This window comes from Pseudochaenichthys georgianus, chromosome 16 (genome assembly GCF_902827115.2).
Source record: "Pseudochaenichthys georgianus chromosome 16, fPseGeo1.2, whole genome shotgun sequence".
NCBI lineage: Eukaryota > Metazoa > Chordata > Actinopteri > Perciformes > Channichthyidae > Pseudochaenichthys > Pseudochaenichthys georgianus.
Window position 1 is genome coordinate 39,197,856 of NC_047518.2, and position 18,439 is coordinate 39,216,294.

At 40.9% G+C, this 18,439-nt stretch overlaps 2 protein-coding genes across 2 annotated transcripts; both read right to left on the bottom strand.

Moving 5' to 3' along the window:
• Window positions 1–705: 705 nt before the first annotated feature.
• On the bottom strand, window positions 706–8,673 carry trim35-28 (tripartite motif containing 35-28). The gene is made up of 6 exons (XM_034102461.2): window positions 8,038–8,673; window positions 6,452–6,547; window positions 4,975–5,205; window positions 4,861–4,883; window positions 4,624–4,742; window positions 706–3,342 (listed from the first exon to the last, which is right to left on the bottom strand). Exons 1-6 carry the CDS (start codon window positions 8,458–8,460, stop codon window positions 2,807–2,809), a joined length of 1,428 nt encoding a protein of 475 aa, XP_033958352.1. The 5' UTR covers window positions 8,461–8,673; the 3' UTR covers window positions 706–2,806.
• Window positions 8,674–12,727: 4,054 nt separating this feature from the next.
• LOC117461493 (trichoplein keratin filament-binding protein-like) lies at window positions 12,728–15,234 on the bottom strand. Its single transcript, XM_071206074.1, has 2 exons — window positions 13,747–15,234; window positions 12,728–13,486 (listed from the first exon to the last, which is right to left on the bottom strand). The coding sequence occupies exons 1-2, from the start codon at window positions 14,938–14,940 to the stop codon at window positions 12,728–12,730; spliced, it is 1,953 nt and encodes a 650-aa protein (XP_071062175.1). The 5' UTR covers window positions 14,941–15,234.
• Between the last annotated feature and the right edge of the window lie 3,205 nt (window positions 15,235–18,439).

The window sequence follows — 18,439 nt, forward strand, 5'->3', positions numbered from 1 at the left end:
CACTAGGCCTCTGAACATATACACTTGATGACCTGGGGTGACCTAACGCAAGAGAAGGGTTAACAGACAGTATGTCGAAAGCATAGTCTCTATTTATGCATAATGTACAAACGTTTCAGCAACCATCACTGCATATTGTGTGTGTGTGTGTGTGTGTGTGTGTGTGTGTGTGTGTGTGTGTGTGTGTGTGTGTGTGTGTGTGTGTGTGTGTGTGTGTGTGTGTGTGTGTGTGTGTGTGTGTGTACGACATTCTCAGATATTGTATTTAAGTAAAAGTAAAGACATCACACAGCGATAGATGAGATAAGATATACATCATTTGAAAAAAATGGGGCACAGCAGCATAGAGAAAACATTGCAAATGAATTAGAAGTAAATACAGTAAAATAAAATAGAGGGGAGAAAAACTATTAAAACAATAAAGATATACATAACAGTAGTTAGAATATAAACAAAATACCCAAAACAGTGAATATATAGATATCAATGAGTACATGTATCGTTCCTTGTATGATTGTTTGTGTTTTTATTGTGTATCTGTTTGCACACTGTGCACTGTGCGGTTGCACTTAAAAATCTCATTGTACTGTATATTTGTGTATGATGACAATAAATGCTTAGATAATCAAATGTGTCCCACAGTGCAGGATATTTTAAAATTGTGTAAGGACAGTTAATGTGCTTTTAATCAATAAAGAAAACTAATTCGATGTTATTGGTTTTTATTAAACAAGTGATTACATGGAGACAGCAAATTCAGATTGTGCATAAACAGATTCAGAGCAGTAGTAGTAGTAGTAGTAGGCTATATCATACAAGCCGTCACTGAGCATGACTACTTCCAGGCCACAATTTGTGTAGCGAGTGATCAAATATACAACAAACCAAACAGCACAGATCGGTTAACATTTTAAACCACAATATGAGAGTAAAATCAACAACATTTGATAAAAGTACAACAAATGATTAAAGCACATTTCCCCAGCATAAAGGCAATTCTTTCAATTGATTCTTAAAATTGTGTAAAGTAAAGATTACGTAACTACTATAAAAGCACCAAAATCGAGTAAAGCAAGCAACTTAAATACATTCACATTTGTATTTATTGACCCTCAGATATCAAGAGATGAATGTCTAGAGAGATGTTTTATTAACCACTTCAAATGTGATCAGTTTTGGCACCAGCGTCAGCCAAGTTCCCAGTTATTTTGGTGTCATTTTGTATTCCTTTCTGTCCATAGTAATGTAGCGACAAAAGAGTGATCAACCCACTTTGCTCCAGCTAAGGCACATGTCAACATATTGGGCTTTGATTATCCTCTGCTTTCTCCAAAAAAAACATCACGTCTCAGTTTTGTTTTTTTACACGACAAGGCAAGGCAAGTTTATTTATATAGCACTTTTCAACACAAGGCAATTCAAAGTGCTTTACAAAAAATGAAAGACATTAAGCATTAAAAAAGAAAAGCTAATAAAAGAAACATTAAAAGAAAAAATACATGGATAAAAGTTACAGTGCAGTCTAAGATATGAATAGTTCAATTAAAAGCAGCGACAAAAAGAAAAGTCTTCAGCCTGGATTTAAAAGTAGTCAGAGTTGCAGCGGACCTTCAGGTTTCTGGGAGTTTGTTCCAGATATTTGGAGCATAATAACTGAACGCTGCTTCTCCATGTTTAGTTCTGACTCTGGGGACAGAAAGCTGACCAGTCCCTGAAGACCTGAGAGATCTGGATGGTTCATAATTCAGCAGGAGGTCAGTAATGTATTTTGGGCCTAAACCATTCAGTGCTTTATAAACCAGCAGCAGCATTTTGAAATCTATTCTTTGACACACAGGAAGCCAGTGTAAAGACTTCAGAACAGGAGTGATGTGATCCACTTTCTTAGTGTCAGTGAGGACTCGAGCAGCGGCGTTCTGAATCAGCTGTAGCTTCCTCATAGATTTTTTAGTGAGACCTGTGAAGACACCATTGCAGTAGTCGAGTCTACTGAAGATAAAGGCATGGACAAGTTTTTCCAAATCCTGCTGTGACATTAGTCTTTTAATCCTAGATATGTTCTTTCGGTGATAGTAGGCTGATTTAGTAACTGTTTTAATGTGACTGTTGAAACTCAGGTCAGAGTCCATGACTACACCTAGATTTCTGGCTTTATCTGTTGTTTTGAACATTGCAGACTGAAGCTCAGCGCTAACTTTAGTAACATCAGTATTCAGGAAGTAATTTCTCAAATGATGCATCATGCAGCTGACAGGCTTTAATTCTCATGAGTCCCTTATGCCGAACCTGAAATATATCATTATCGTCTTTTATGTACTTTGAATTAGAAATAGATTTTATCTCTAGAATTTTTAAGTTTAAGTTTTATCCCTTTCTATATTTTATTACATATATTATATTCTTACATATACATTTGTTTTTATTTGTTGGTGATTAGCATTGTTAGAGGGACTCTGAGACTTAAGATCTCCATAGCAAACGACTGCTTCTGTGTTATTGTTGTTTATGTGATAAACAAAGAACTTGAAAAGTTATACGTTAACTAAAAATGTAATTTCTGAAGTTTCCAATTTATAAACTGTTTATATTATATTTAATTAATTTTATTTTTTACATGATTATCTATACACTGATTGTTTTTCTCAATTGTATTGTTCAATCCCTTATTATTTTGTATAATTGATTTCCTTTTAATCAATCAAGTGTTTGACTGATAGTGACATTTTGTTAAATGTATCTTACTTTAAAAAGGTTGTGTGTAAAAAGGTTTTTATTCTTATTTCAAATCCTAGTTTTGTAAATCGGCCTATGATGTGTGTACAGCTATCTTTCCCTGAGGCAGAACCGTAGGACTACTGTAGAGCCCTGGGCCGAAGAGAGGGAACATCTCCTCATCAAACTCGTGTGTTAACGTGACGAGGTGCTTCGTCGTGCCCCCATCCCAAAATGACACCTCTCCCTTATCCATGTTCAGCTTGATGCGGATCCTCTCGGGGCGCTGCTGCACCTGCAGCTCCGTACGCTCAGGGGTGGAGACGGTGTACACGCCTTTGCTCAGTCCAATGGACCACACACCTCGGTTAGTAGAGACTGTGAACTTCTTCTTACGGGGCACGGACTCTTTGCACACTCCCACAATCCACTTGGGATTGTCGCCCACAATGACGTCCCATCTGTGTTTCCCTGTCCTGTAACCTTCAGCGCCCAGGACGAAGACGCAGGGATCGAAGCGCTGCGGGTTCTCAGGGACGGTGAGCCGCTCCGAGCTTTCCTTCACAGACGACAGGTCCGGGTTCAAGGAGAGCCAGGGAGAGGCGGTGTTGGGGTCGAACACCACTGGGTCTGCACACAAGAGGAGACAATATTATGTTAAAAGAGCAATCTTTCCCACTTGGTTTCTGCTCCTTTCTGTCCTTTGGTTTACGCCCGGCCGACGCGCTCACACATCACACAGAGAGATATCGTTTGTTTGTTTCGGTACATTTATTTCCATGTTATCCTTTACGTCTTTTCTTCATCGTTTTCTTCTTTTAACACAAATAAAAGTGTCTTACCAGACGATGATTGAGACAGTTACGTCACATAAAATAAACAACTTAAACTCATAATTTCTGTGCAGTGGTCAAAAAACCGTATGGCTTCACAAACAAAATGAACGCAGGGTATCGTCAGCAGGACTCTTTTGTACCAGCTGAGGCAATCACAGCGTCAGTCGGCTGTTGTGTTTAACCGCGTGTGCGGATCACAATTAATTGACATTAATTAACAACCTATTCCAATACATATCCAATATTCAATATTTGACGAATAATTCAACGATTAAATAATCAAAATAGTAAATCAACATTTTGGCTCCTATATATGTATTTAAATTAAAGTAACATTTGTTTTGTCGCATACAATGTTTTTAGACTGGGGGGAAAAGGCAACTCATGGACAAATGTAAGATTCTGAATCAATTCACAACTTCCAAAATGTTTTTTCTTTCAAGCTGTGTTGTATGACCGCCCACCAGTAGCAATATCTAGGTTCAAGTCAAAATTGTGTTAAGCATGTTTGTGTGCATCGTAGAAAGATCCCACAAAATGTCTGAGAAATAAAAAGAGAGCTAGACTACGCCAACCAATTATATTCATGTGACATGCAGCATTTTTATTTTATTGTATAACCTAAAGTTATTTTATTCCTACAGAATAAAAGAAATTAAAAAATGTGGGTTGTGTTGAAATTATTGTAATCAGTTGCTGTAACTATTTCAAATATAAAGCAGCATTATTTCATACCAACTTTTAGCACCAGCACAAAATTAGCCCCTTTTTTGTATCTAGAAATCATTTTGAAATGTCTCGTGACCACAACAATCAAAAATGATCGTGAGATACAAAAGGTTTCACACCCCTATTGAAGGTGGTATTTTTTTGTGCCAATATTCAAGTCCATGTTAACTTCGAGACCTAAGTTTCAAGTAGATACGACACATTTAATGTCCGACAGCCAGGTCTGAAGAAATGCTTTTTTGTTGTCGAATCAATATCAAACTTATTAAACAAACACAAGTTCAGTAAAGACACAAGGTTTTTTTAAACCGCAGGCCAATCCCAACTCCCAGCGTCGTTTACTCACTATATTTGACATGGGCCTGCAAGTTCTTCCAGATGTTGAAGCTCAAAGCACCGACATGTTTGCCCATGTTCAAAACCGAGTTGTAAGGGATGCAAGGGTCGTCCTGAGTCCACTGAGCTCTAAAGCAAAGACGGCAATAAGAAGTTAACAAGAAACGCTTCACAAAATAGAATAAAGACTCAAAGATTTAACAGCACACAATATTTTTGATTGCCAGTGTATTTTGTGGATACTTACTCTCTCTTTAACTTCTGGAAATTCTAAAAAATAAAAGAGAGTAAGTGAGATAAGTTAGTAAGAGAGAAATGAGGTACAGTCATATGCATCTCATAACTTTGTGCCTCCTCTTACCTTCAGGAGGGAAAGATCGTCGTTGCCCATCTCTTTCTTCAGGGTTTCAGAGAGCGCCTTCAAAGCCTTGATGTCCTCGTTTACTTTGTCGATCTTCCCCTGTATGGTGGCGATCTTCTGCCCCTCGTCATCGGACAGGGCATTGAGGCACAGAGCTTCTTCTGCGACCAGCGCCTTGTGCAACCTCTCAAACTCAGCCTTGATCTGCCTCTCTGCCTGCTCAGCTTGATACTGCATGGATTAAAGAAAAGAGATATTACTTAAATAGTTTACGTACAAGGAGGAATTATAATTGTATGTGCCGTCTCCATCCTCCAAACATTTACCTATGTAATAAAGACCTGTTTGAGATTTAAGAAATGTTCTATTTTACAAGATTTCATTGCAAGAAATTATGAAATGATTCTTTATGGCAACCATTTTTAAGCTATATAAAAAAGTGTGATGCTTTATTGGAGATGTGTACTCCTCACCACATGTCATATAGCTTACTTAAAGGTAGAGTAGGTAATTCACTTCAGAAACACTTGTTATATTCCATGGAATGCTCTCAACATCCCGATAGCAATGAATACATTAAATGCTTTGACAATAAATACATAAGAAAATCTGTGGAAGCCGTAGTACTGTAAAAAGCACGACCAATCATCTGAGCCGGCCCGGCTAAAGTAACTGGATGGCCTACCTGCCTGTCAGCCTTCCATCGGGGCACAAACTTATCTCGTGCCCTCATTGGTCATGCGGGGCTCTGTAAGGAAGTGGCAGATTTTTTCCGGTTGTGTATTTTCAAATTCTTGCGCACTCGAGCTGGTTTCTCCAAAATTACCTACCCTACCTTTAAGTTTAAAACCCTTTATTGTTTTTTTCTTTAATAACTCATTGATTGTCTGTTTTAATAATATATTGAATTAGCATAATAAAAACTAATTGTATATTTATATTTAAATTATATTCATTAAATGTATAAATGTTTGGTTTCAAGTTTTTTCTCATATCAGATTTATTTTTAGGAAAATTTATGGCTTCAAGGATTTGATTCAGTTTGATTACTAACAGTAAAGAAAGAAGAAATAAGAAATAAGGATGCGGGCTGTGTTCAGAAAACATATAAGGGGCATGTTAGGGTCCATCTACGTAAATCTATATATGTGATGTATTGCATTTAATATGACTTTAGACAGCGATATTAGGAATCTGAGCAAAAAGAAGGAGATATTTGCGGTCAATTTCCGGGGCAAACGACTTTACAAATCCCTGTGGGGAGATCCTTTCTCCACAAAAGTCTGAAGGTAGCGGACTAGTTTTGCAGCTTTTTATTCAACTAGATCAAAGATTATACACAGATGTATGTAAGAATAGAATAGAATATCTTTATTGTCATCACACATCAGTGTAACGAAATTCAGTTGGCATCTCTCACTGCAGTACATAAATAAGAACACATCCATAAAGATGAACCCCGTGACAGCAACTTTACCTTGACGTATTCCACTGAATTGCTGAGTTTGAGTGTCCATTTCTTGTACTCCTCCACTTTCTTTTCAAAGATCTGGACTTTGAAGCTCAGCTCCTTCTGCAGGGTGGAAAGCAGAACATCAGATACAATTGTTATTGAATCGGCAAAGCAACATATTAGCATGAGCATGCAGTTTATGACATAAGTATATCTTATTATTCAAATCATCAGTGAAAAAATTTCATGAGAGGAATACCACACAAAGCTTAATGGAAAACAAATCCTTTTGTTTTTTTCAAGTAGACGTATTGTTGGATGTTTTAATTCAAACTACTTGGGCACCGTTGAACTTTAAGTATGTTGATGCCTATGCTTTTGTACTTTTACTTGAGTAACATTGTGAATGCAGGAATTTGACTTGTAACTGAGTATTCCTACACTCTGGTACTTCTACTCAAGTACAAGATCTGAGTACTTCTTGCACCTCTGTCAGGCCCACATATAGAAGCTGCCGGTGTTCCGGATTAACTGGTTCCCCGATCAACTGGTTTACAGGGGTGGGGGGCGTGGCCTTCGACTGAAATACACATTTCGATCGCTTCTTCTGTCGTTTACATACATCTTTTGGTATATTTGGCTTGGTAGGAAGACTTTGATGCACATTCAGTACCAGTGTGTGAGGTTGTGGTTACGATGGAGATATCCGGACGCGAACAGCGGGGACTACAAAAAGAAAAACGAGTTGACTGGGGATGTCTGTTCAAAACGTTGCGAGCTCCAATAAATCATTTAAACCAGCTATTGTTGCCAGACTTATTACTGAATATCGTTCTTAATGTGATACCAAGTCCATCCGAGACCTGTGTACACCTTCAGACAGCCTCCAAGTGAAGCACACGTTGTTTACTCACAGTTTGAAAGCAGCGTGGAGAAGTCTTCAGCTGTGGTAATCCGCTCGAATAAATCCTTAAAACCAGCTATTGTTGCCCGGTTTATCACTGAATATCGTTCCTAATATGATACTAAGTCCATCTGAGACCTGTGTACACCTTCAGACAGCCTCCAAGTGAAGCACACGTTGTTTACTCACAGTTTGAAAGCGGCATGGAGAAGTCTTCAGCTGTGAACTGTCTCAGGTAAACATCCGCCCAGGGAAAAATGGGACCCGCCCAGTTTAAACTGTGTTACGACTTCTGTGGCTATCTACCAGCGATCATGTTTAATATGAAAGACTACACACACATTTATCCCTTTATATAAACAGTATTCTGCGGCACTCATCCAGATAAGATGTGACTGTTAACTCGTTTTGCAAAGATAGCACCAGTAACGCGCATGGCCCGAGTGATTTTTGCTGTTGGGACTCGGGTTTGAGTCCAGCATGAACTTTTTTGTTATTTTCATGTCGATGCACACTGAATTATTATGTTTAAATAGAGGATTCCTAATATTGTAACACCGTATCTCTCTAATGTGCTTCTGGTGATCTCTGTACTTTTCCTTGCAGGTTTGAAACTAAGTGCTATCAAAGAATAATGTTACCTTTAATGAAATACTTATTTCAGAGCCCAAAACACCTATATTGATAACTTCTGAGAGTACTTTACCTTACATATCGGAGCCCCATCTTTGAGTGAGTAGAGCTTGTGTGTGTTGTGCATGGCCACACAGTCCACACACAGCGGCTCCTCGTCCTTCTCGCAGTACAGCTCCAGAGCCTTCAGGTGCAGGTTGCAGACCTCCTCATTGGGACGCTTCCGGGTCGGCATCCAATTGGACTGCTTGAGGAAAGTCTCGCACGTACTGTTGAGCGCGCGGTTGGCGATGGCCTGCAATTCCTCAAACAAGGTTCTGCACTCAGGACAACTATTTTTCACCTTCACAATGTTCTGCACACACTCCCGACAGAAGCTGTGGGTGCAGGGCAGCAGCAGGGGGTCCCGGAAGATGCCCAAACACACGGAGCAGGTTAGGTCCTTCTGCAGGTGTTGAGCCTCCTCCGGCATGTCTTCGTCAATAGACTCAGCCATGGCTCCAACACTTACTTTCGAATTCGAGAAACGCCCAAACTCAGGATTATACACAGAAAAATACGCAGTGGCCCGGATGTGTGATGTGTTAAGTCTTCACCAGTTAGCTTACGCTCAGATAAGATAATAAAAAGTAGTATGTGGCAGTTTTAGGAAGTATAAAACTGCTCTCGCACCGCACTCGAGTTAGTTATGTGCCACTCTCTTGACTCATTTCCGTGTTTCTGTGACAGACTGCAAACCTGACTAGGGATAAAACACTGCTCTCTAGCGGACCTGGAGGATTTTACATAGCTTTATTATCCGTTCTCTCTGTGGAAGTCTGCACATCTGCAAGAGCATATCGACAATGAGTAGGGAGAAAAGTCAGGGTGCAACTTTATGAGATATGTTGTTGTCATACGTTAGGAAAAAAATCGGTAGTAATGTATCTCAAGGATCACATGTGTAAAAATATCAAGATGCCCATTTGTTATGTAATGCATTTATTAGATTTGATGTGATTGTGTTGATATTTGCATGTTATATATGTATTGTCATTTGTCAAATTTAATTTCCTCTTCCAATTCAAGCATTACAGGGGTCTGATATGTCATGCTAATAAAGCTTAATCGACTTTGAATCACTTTCTGTTGTTGTAATGCAAATATACAATTACATTACATTACATTGCATTTAGCTGACGCTTTTATCCATATACAAAAGCCTAGACAGCTGAATTAGAGACAATACTCTCCTAAACATTAACATTATGCAATTACACATATACCATGAAAGCACACACACACACACACACACACACACACACACACACACACACACACACACACACACACACACACACACACACACACACACACACACACACACACACACACACACACACACACACACACACACACACACACACACACACACACACACACACACACACACACACACACACACACACACACACAACACAACACAACACACACACACAATTTAAAATGTGTGCCTCTACTGTGACATGTCTCCATGCTTTAATGTTCAAAAAGCTCTTTATTTTTCTCATACTACCTCTGTTCACCCTCTGTCTGAAACCAGAGCCCAGTCTGCTCTGATTGGTTAGCTGGCCGGCTCTGTTGTGATTGGTCAACTGCTTAGAGATGTCCCGCCCCTTAGCCTATAACGTACAATGTGTTGGAGCGCTAGCCAATAGGAGAATGAGTGTTACATAGTGATGTCACTATGTTACAGATGTAAACAAAGGAGTCCAATGGAGGCGTTTCAGGCAGGGGTTTTAGCCTTTGCAGACCATTTACATGCACACAAACCGATATAACACGTAGAAGGGAAACCCCCAAAAGCCTGTATACACAAGGCGTCTTTAAGGATCAAAACAATCAGCACCAGTCTTTCTAATACACAGAGAGACACAGAAAACGATAAACTTGTGGTTTTCTTCATAGGAGGAAAACAAGGTAGAGATCAGCACGTACACGTTGCAAATGCTAGGATGGATTGCTGCTCGAGACCACTGCAGACAATTCTTCACAGACCTGGCCAGTGTGAGGAATGATGGGAAGTAGCCGGGGACCAGCAAGTGTGGGTTGGCCTCTTCAGGGACATCTGGGTGTGGTCGGACCAGACATTATCCTCATTCAGATACTGGAAAACAGGCAAAGCTGTTTATACTCCATCTGACGGAAACTGTGGAGCTTTGATGAAGAGCGTTTCTGGACGATGGGGAGAACGGCTACGCAGAGTGACAGAAAAACACCCGTTCCTCTGTAAATGTGGTGAGTTCTTCAATTTCATTATTTCATATTCCCTGTTTAGTTAATTTTTTTAGCTCATAATCTAAATTATTTTATTATTTGTGAGAACAGGTGAACATACAGTATATGTCCATACAATAGTGTGTGTGAGCTTAAAGGTAGGGTATGTAAGAATGGAGAAACCAGCTCGAGTGCACTAGAATTGGAAAATACACAACCGAAAAAAATCTGCCCCTTCCTTCAGACTCCCATTATTTTCATAAGCTCCACTCCAGTCAACAGGCTTGTAGTAATGCACCTAAAGCTTTTTTGGATGGCCAAACATGCCAGAGGAAGAATAATTATTGCACTTTATCCGTTTAAGGAGTAGTTTGTCCCAATACACAGTACTGTAAGTCAAATGCAACTTGCCAAAAATACCAGGAAGTCCTACTGCATTTGGTCGCATATTGCAGTATGAAAATGTGCATAGTATTCAACCCTCCATCCCCGGTGCCGCGGAGAAGACGTCACATTGACTGAAACCCTGAGAGAGAAGCAGAGCTCTCCATCTGTGGCGAACATAAGCTCACATATTTTTATTTTAACAGTCACCTATTATGCAAAATGCACTTTTATACATGAATGTGTGTCCCCGGTGTTACATGTTTTGTATAGATATGGCTCCTATAATATATTGTTCAAATTGTGCAAAATTTGCGACGGATAAATGAGAAAGAGGGTTAAAGTTCAAGATATAAGACGTTTGTTCCCAATTGTGTGTATTCTGCATGCTAGTGCAGTTGCACTACATACTGAAAGAAAAAAGTATGCAGCCTTATTTTTGCATCCATATGACCTTATTTGATCGTATCAAATATTCCACTCTGCAATTAATAATAATAACAATAATAGATTTATTTTGTTTGCGCTTTTCCAGGTGCTCAAAGACGCTTTACAGATATAGTGAAAAGAACAACAAATACATAAAGTTAAATTCAAATAATACAAAAACAATCACACATTAAAAGCCAGATTGAAGAGGTGAGTGCTTTGAAGGTGGTGAGGTCAGGGCAGTCTCTGATGGGTTGTGGGAGTGAGTTCCAGAGGGAGGGGGCAGCGACGGAGAAGGCTCTGTCCCCCAGGTCCGGTGCTTGATGCGGGCGGGGATGGATAGGATGTTGGCTCCTGATGAGCGGAGGCAGCGGGAAGGGGTGTGGTGGTGCAGCAGGTCTGTGAGGTAGGGGGGGGGCTGATTGTTGAGGGCTTTGTGAGTAATCAGGAGGACTTTGAAGTTGATTATCCATGAAGAAGGATCGTCCAATTCCCTTATTTTTATTTTTAAAATGTAATTGAGATTGAAGTACGGAAATTGTACGACATTGGTGTATAATATTTCACATCTGTTTATGCGACGATCATACAAAGACAATTCAACAATAGGCATGTAACATTTAAGTTTAAGATTTATTTTATTATTATTTTCCTGAATTTCTTGCACATTTTCCTGAAGAAAAAATCATATTGTGAGCTTTGCTTTTAATTTCTTTATTTTCTATTTCAAGGAGCTGGCGGAGAAGGTGGGAATGTTACGGAGTTTCAGTGGAAATATTTTGTAAGAACTACAAAGCAAAACTAACAATTGTAATATTAATCCAATCCAACTTTATTTATATAGCACTTTAAAAACCTTCAGACCAAAGTGCTGTACAGAGAGATAAGCTCACACAACATAATATAAATACATTTAAAATACAAGATACAAACACAAAACAAACCAGAATAAACGTAATAATTAAAAAATAAATAACAGCCATATAATAAAAACAATAGACCACTGAAAGCAAATAAAAGCAACAATCTACTTGTTTCTGAATGCTAAGGAGAAGAGGTGGGTTTTAAGACGGGATTGAAAAGCAGTCAGTGTGGGAGCCTGTCTGATGAGCAAGGGCAGGTCGTTCCACAGTTTAGGGGCGGCAGCAGAGAAAGCACGGTCCCCTCTGCGCTTAGACTTTGTTTTTGGCACCCTCAGGAGCAACTGATCAGCTGACCTGAGAGTGCGAGTTGGCGTGTAGCTGAGAGGTAGGGCGGGGCCAGGCCATTGAGGGCTTTAAAAGTAAATAAAAGAGTTTTAAAATGAATCCTCAAATTAAGACAATAAGCAGGCCCGCCCCTCCCTACACGCAGATCACGTGGGGCCTCACATCGCGGAGGGTGCCTCACCCGAAGCGCATATGCGGCGCAATTACTGTAAGCATGCACCCCCCCCCCCCCGGGTGTTTTTTTAATGCTGAAACATTCAGACTGTTGGAAAAACCCAGATAACCTGGAGAAAACCCATTCATGAAGACTACATGGATTTAGGGGGGACAATGGGAACACATTACATTAAAGGTGAACAGGTCTCCCTTGGAAAAGAGATCAATGATCTCAATGGGATTTTATCTGTATAAATAAAGGTTTGAAATGAAATGAAAGGTAGAGGGGGAAAAGTGGGGTAGAGGGGTAGGGGTGATGTAGATTGCCATTTAATTCAGCATCATGAAGTTCTCCTGCTTCCTCTTGATCATTTGAGTTTGCGGAGTGGAATATCTGAGCAATGGTTCCCCTGTCACCATCCTGTGGGTCCGCGACCCCACCCGAGCGGAACGGATCTTTACTGCAGGAGGGTTTGCTATTGTGAGTGGTGTGACGAGGGTACGCTGCACGCTAGTCTCACTGTTCTTCTTCAGAGGTGGTGTGACGAGGGTACGCTGCACGCTAGTCTCACTGTTCTTCTTCAGAGGTGGTGTGACGAGGGTACGCTGCACTCTAGTCTCACTGTTCTTCTTCAGAGGTGGTGTGACGAGGGTACGCTGCACTCTAGTCTCACTGTTCTTCTTCAGAGGTGGTGTGACGAGGGTACGCTGCACTCTAGTCTCACTGTTCTTCTTCAGAGGTGGTGTGACGAGGGTACGCTGCACTCTAGTCTCACTGTTCTTCTTCAGAGGTGGTGTGACGAGGGTACGCTGCACTCTAGTCTCACTGTTCTTCTTCAGAGGTGGTGTGACGAGGGTACGCTGCACTCTAGTCTCACTGTTCTTCTTCAGAGGTGGTGTGACGAGGGTACGCTGCACTCTAGTCTCACTGTTCTTCTTCAGAGGTGGTGTGACGAGGGTACGCTGCACTCTAGTCTCACTGTTCTTCTTCAGAGGTGGTGTGACGAGGGTACGCTGCACTCTAGTCTCACTGTTCTCCTTGTGAAGTCGTGCTACGAGGGTACGCCGCAGGCTAATTTCACTGTTCTCCTGCGCGGTGTCCCGGCTTTTAGAAGTGTCCAATCTGGGCGACCGCTCTCCCACGGTTCTTTGATGACTCCACCCCAGTTAGGGCAGAGTGTCTTCCTGCAGGTGCTCCCGGTGTTTTAATGGTTGGGGTGCGGGTTGGCCGCAGATCAGCAGTACTGCTCTCTTTGAGCTGAAACTTGTCCTTTTCCAGGTACTGCTCTTCTCCTCCGAGGAAGCGGTGCACTGGCATGTAGAATTTGCCTTCGTGGGCAACGGTTCACCTGCATCTTTTGAACCATGGCGGGCATCACCAGCTCGGGAAGTGTTGGCAGGACGTGCGGCCTCACATCCACCGCGGCTTGCTGCAGGCTGCTGCGTTCCTGTTCCCGTTCCCGTTGCCGTTTCATTAAGCACTCCTTGCTAAACGGGTCAGTACCGCGTTTGGGCAACCACTCATCAGTTTCTCGACAGAAGTAATTGTAATCTGGCTCCTCCCGTAATCTCTGAGCTGCTGGATGATGCGCGCTCTCCTGCTCCATGTATTGCTGGATTTGGTTCTCTCCCTCAGCAATCTGTTTCTCCATTTCTCTGGCAGCATGTAATTCCTCTCTTATCTCCTGTTGACGAAGGGCTTTATTTTTAGCAGCATCGGATAATAAATCCTCTTGATGCTTAATGTTGGTTTGTCTTTTTAAATACACTTCTCGATTACTTTGCTCCTCAGACAACCTGTCAAGCTGTTTCAGTTGATGATACCAGTCCAGGCTGTTCTTTTTCTCCTCTCTCTCCTTCTCTTCTTTTCCACGATGTGTTTCCATTCTGTGAGTGGCAATGCTCTTCTGAGCCGCAGCCCTCTTCTCCTTCAGGTCCTTCTGCTGTTTTATCACTTTAGCATCTGCCTCGGCCACTTCCTTGGACAACTTCACCTCCTCTCTCTGGATTCTCTGAGCAGCCTCCTTTTTTTTAGCCGCTGCCAGTTGGTCTTTAACTATATCCTTAGGAATCTGCCTCATCTTGAGTTGTTCTGACTTCTCCTGTTTTCTCTGCTGCAGCAGTTCCTCTATGTCAGTCTGAACACGTTTAGTTTCCTTCTCCTTCATGTTCAGTTTTTCAATTTCTCTTTGTCTGAGGCAGTTTTTTCTACAGATTTCCTCTTTACGAAGTTTTATGTTTTCGTCCTTTGCCTTCTGTTCTTTTCGATGCTCCTCTCTAAGCTTCTGTTTATGCTGTTCATCGAGGGCCCTGAGTTGGTCTCTTTCTTCCTTCTCCTGTCGTCTCTCCTTTTCTATCAACAGATTCTTCTCCTTGGTCTGCTTAACAAGCTCGTTTTTCAGAGCCACATTATCACGGCGTCTCTGACGAATGTTGTCTTCCTCTTTTCTCTGAGCATCAATACATATCTGACGCCTCTTTTCGTCCTCCTCCCTTTTCTGTTGGTTAGCCTTCCTCACTGTCTCTCTATTAGACGCAGCCATAACTGCATTGTCCTTCTTATTTTTTCTTTTAAGAGGTCGCTATTGAACTTCCTGACCCTTGCATTCTGGAAGAACCTCTTATCCTTGGCTGCGTCAAGCGCCAATGATAAGTGCCGGTCTTTTCTCTTTAAATCCACGTCATTTGCAGCCGTCTCAGACCTATAGTCCTCCTCTGCCTGTTTGCGCATCATTGTTTGTTCCCGCTGCTTCAATATGCAGGTTTTGTAGATTGGATGAGCCATTTCAGTTTGTTCTGTGTTGTCGTGTTGTGTTGGGAAAATACCGTCTGTCTCTGTGTGTGTCTCTGTGTTGTGTCTCTGTGTTGTGTCTCTGTGTTGTGTCTCTGTGTTGTGTCTCTGTGTTGTGTCTCTGTGTTGTGTCTATGTGTTGTGTCTCTGTGTTGTGTCTCTGTGTTGTGTCTCTGTGTTGTGTCTCTGTGTTGTGTCTCTGTGTTTTGTCTCCACAAACTGATGGACTGAAGTCTTAGCAATTTGGTTCGGAACACAGATCAAGGCGAATGACATCATTAGATAGTGACCTCACATTCCGTGTGACAGCACTTGACTTTTGACTATTAAGTCATTCAAATAATCGCATTCCAAGTTGCCTATACAGTTGCTAGGCAACCAACATTATTGAATTTCACACCTGATTCTAAACTAATGCATTCCAATCAGGGGCGGATCTAGACAAATATTCATGGGGTGGCAGGAGATGTTGAGGGGTGGCATCCCCCGGCAGAAGTATATGCTGATTTAATCGCAGTCATATCAATCAATGTTAACTTGGAAAGCCACAATATTAATATTTTAACTCAATAACATCAGGACAGAGATGTTCACAAGTCTTTTTTTGCAAGTCCAAGTCAAGTCTCAAGTCTTTGGTCACGAGTCCAAGTCAAGTCTCAAGTCTTTGTGGGGTGAGACTTGATCAAGTCTCAAGTCTTTGGTCACGAGTCCAAGTCAAGTCTCAAGTCTCTAAAAAAATAAAAGTCTCATCATGTCTCTTCTGGTTGTAATAAGCCAATTGTCTGCTGCTATCCAGTATGTTAAGAATACTGCACAGCTATATCTAAGAAATTCAAAGCATTTACTGTGTTATTATCACTCCTATATCTATTAGCATACAGTATCAGTACTGATTAGTTGTTTGTTATATGATCACTTTAAACCGGCTATTGCAATGCAATATGAGGACAAACATCACACTTTAGCTAAATACAAACAACTTATAAGCAAAACACTTCAGAATCAGAAATACGTCAAATACATCTTTGTATCAACCGTATTGTTTAATTACACTGGGTCTCTAATGACATCTTTTAAGTCTACTATTAATAAACATAATCCTCTATCCTCTCACTCAAACCCAGTGTCATGGTAACCTGATAAACCTGTAACATTAACGTTACGTGGTCAACAATAAACCTGTAACCTGCCTATAAACCCACAGATGTATTTATGTATGTAACTATGTATTTTTCTACGTTTAACGTTAGCCAGTAGATGGTGGCAGCGGGTAATGATTAACGTTACCGACCTTTTTTATGTCATGTCAAGAGTTGGATGTCAACGCCACTCAACTCAAACAAGCGTGACAAGCAATTCACTAATATTTTCAAATATTCAGTTACAAAGCTAGCAGCAAGCTAAGTTAGCATTACACAGCTGATGCTGAGCTAAACATGTTTGCTAACCGTCCATGCGTTAATGTGACTGACCTCTCCGGGTGACTTTTCAAGTGCCTGATGAAATTCGACGTTGTTGCGCCAGCATCCTTGATTTTGATATTGCAGACTTTGCAGTGTGCGCTCCTTTTGTTGGTGCCGCCGGCGTTTTGTTCGAAGTTTTTGTAGTTGAACCTAATTACAAGCGGTACAGCCGCAGGTGTGCCGCCGGTCGCCATTGTGTTACTACGAGGTAATAACAGAGGCGCGCACGTCTGCGTAATGAGCCCGGCTAAAGTAACTGGATGGCCTACCTGCCTGTCAGCCTTCCATCTGGGCACAAACTGATCTCGTGCCCTCATTGGTCATGTGCACGTTCGTGTGTGTTGGAGGAGGCGGGCTCTATAAGGAAGTAGCAGCCTCGAGCAGATTATCTCCGGTTGTGTATTTTCAAATTCTAGCGATCTCGAGCCGGTTTCTCTCAAATGTACCTACCCCACCTTTAATACGCCAAAAATAGAAAACACAATGATTGTTCACGAGTCCCAACACACGAGTCCAAGTCGAGTCTGAAGTCTTTTGGTCACGAGTCCAAGTCAAGTCTGAAGTCTCTGTGTGTGCGACTTAAGTGCGACTCGAGTCCGAGTCGCAGACTCGAGTCCCCATCTCTGCATCAGGATACATTATTGTGGCACATCATTTAAATATAAATATATAAGGTGGCAGACATCATTTAATGAATTTTAAATGAACAATAACAAATAAAAGACCAGCAGGGTTACCAAATCTATGCAGACTGCTGCAATACGTACATTAATTAACTGTCTCTTCGATGTTTGTCTGAATATGATAATATTAACAATCATATCATTCTTATCAGCTGTCAATCACTTTTATGATTCACATATTCATTTATTATTCAATAAACTATATTTTTTGGAGGAGTTAATGATGAATGTTCCTCAAGATGCTTGCTCACCCTCCTTCAAATTTGAATGACTATATCAAAACTCAAAAGATTCAAAGGAACAGTTCAGCGCAGCACGACTTTACTGCAAACAGTTACAACCTTGACTTTACATCAGAAAGAACAAACATTAAAGAAGTGACTAACTGCATCAATTAGGGTTAAAAAACGTGTATTCAGCTAAAATATATACACCGCTGCAGCTATTATGCAGTGGAAAGTCCTTACCTACTGGCCAGTTAAATCCTTTGTGCCTGTAGCCATCAGGCTGCACAACAATGTTACTGGACATAAATACACACTGTTTCCATACATCCATGCAAATATATGTAATATGTATGACCCAATATGTATTATGTTCATTTTCATTCATTTCTTACTTCATAGTTTATATGACCCAATGTAGCTATATAGGCTCATTTTTATTTTGTATTCATTTCTTATTTCATAGTTTTTGTATTTGAATCTTTGATTTTATTAATCTGTGTGAATCTGTGCTGTCCTGTTTTTCATTCTTACCCTGTTGCTGTTTGAACTGCTGAATTTCCCCACGGGGATTAATAAAGGTCCATCTTATCTTAAATCAAAGTGGTTACTTTTTTTTGGCTGGGCAGTGTAGTTGTACGTTTTATTTGACTTTCTCAGTAATTAAAACAGTTTTTTGGGGGCAGACCCCCACTGTTATGGAAATCTTAGACCTAGTCAATACTGTGGAGATATACAATTAGAATGATCAATCAATAAACTGCCTCGAAGGCACAGGTCTCACAGAGTATAGGATAGTTTGCAGGAGTGTGCGCAATAGTCACAGAATAGCAAAGCTTATACAAGATAGGGCGAGCAGACAGAGTTTTGTGTAGCGGCGG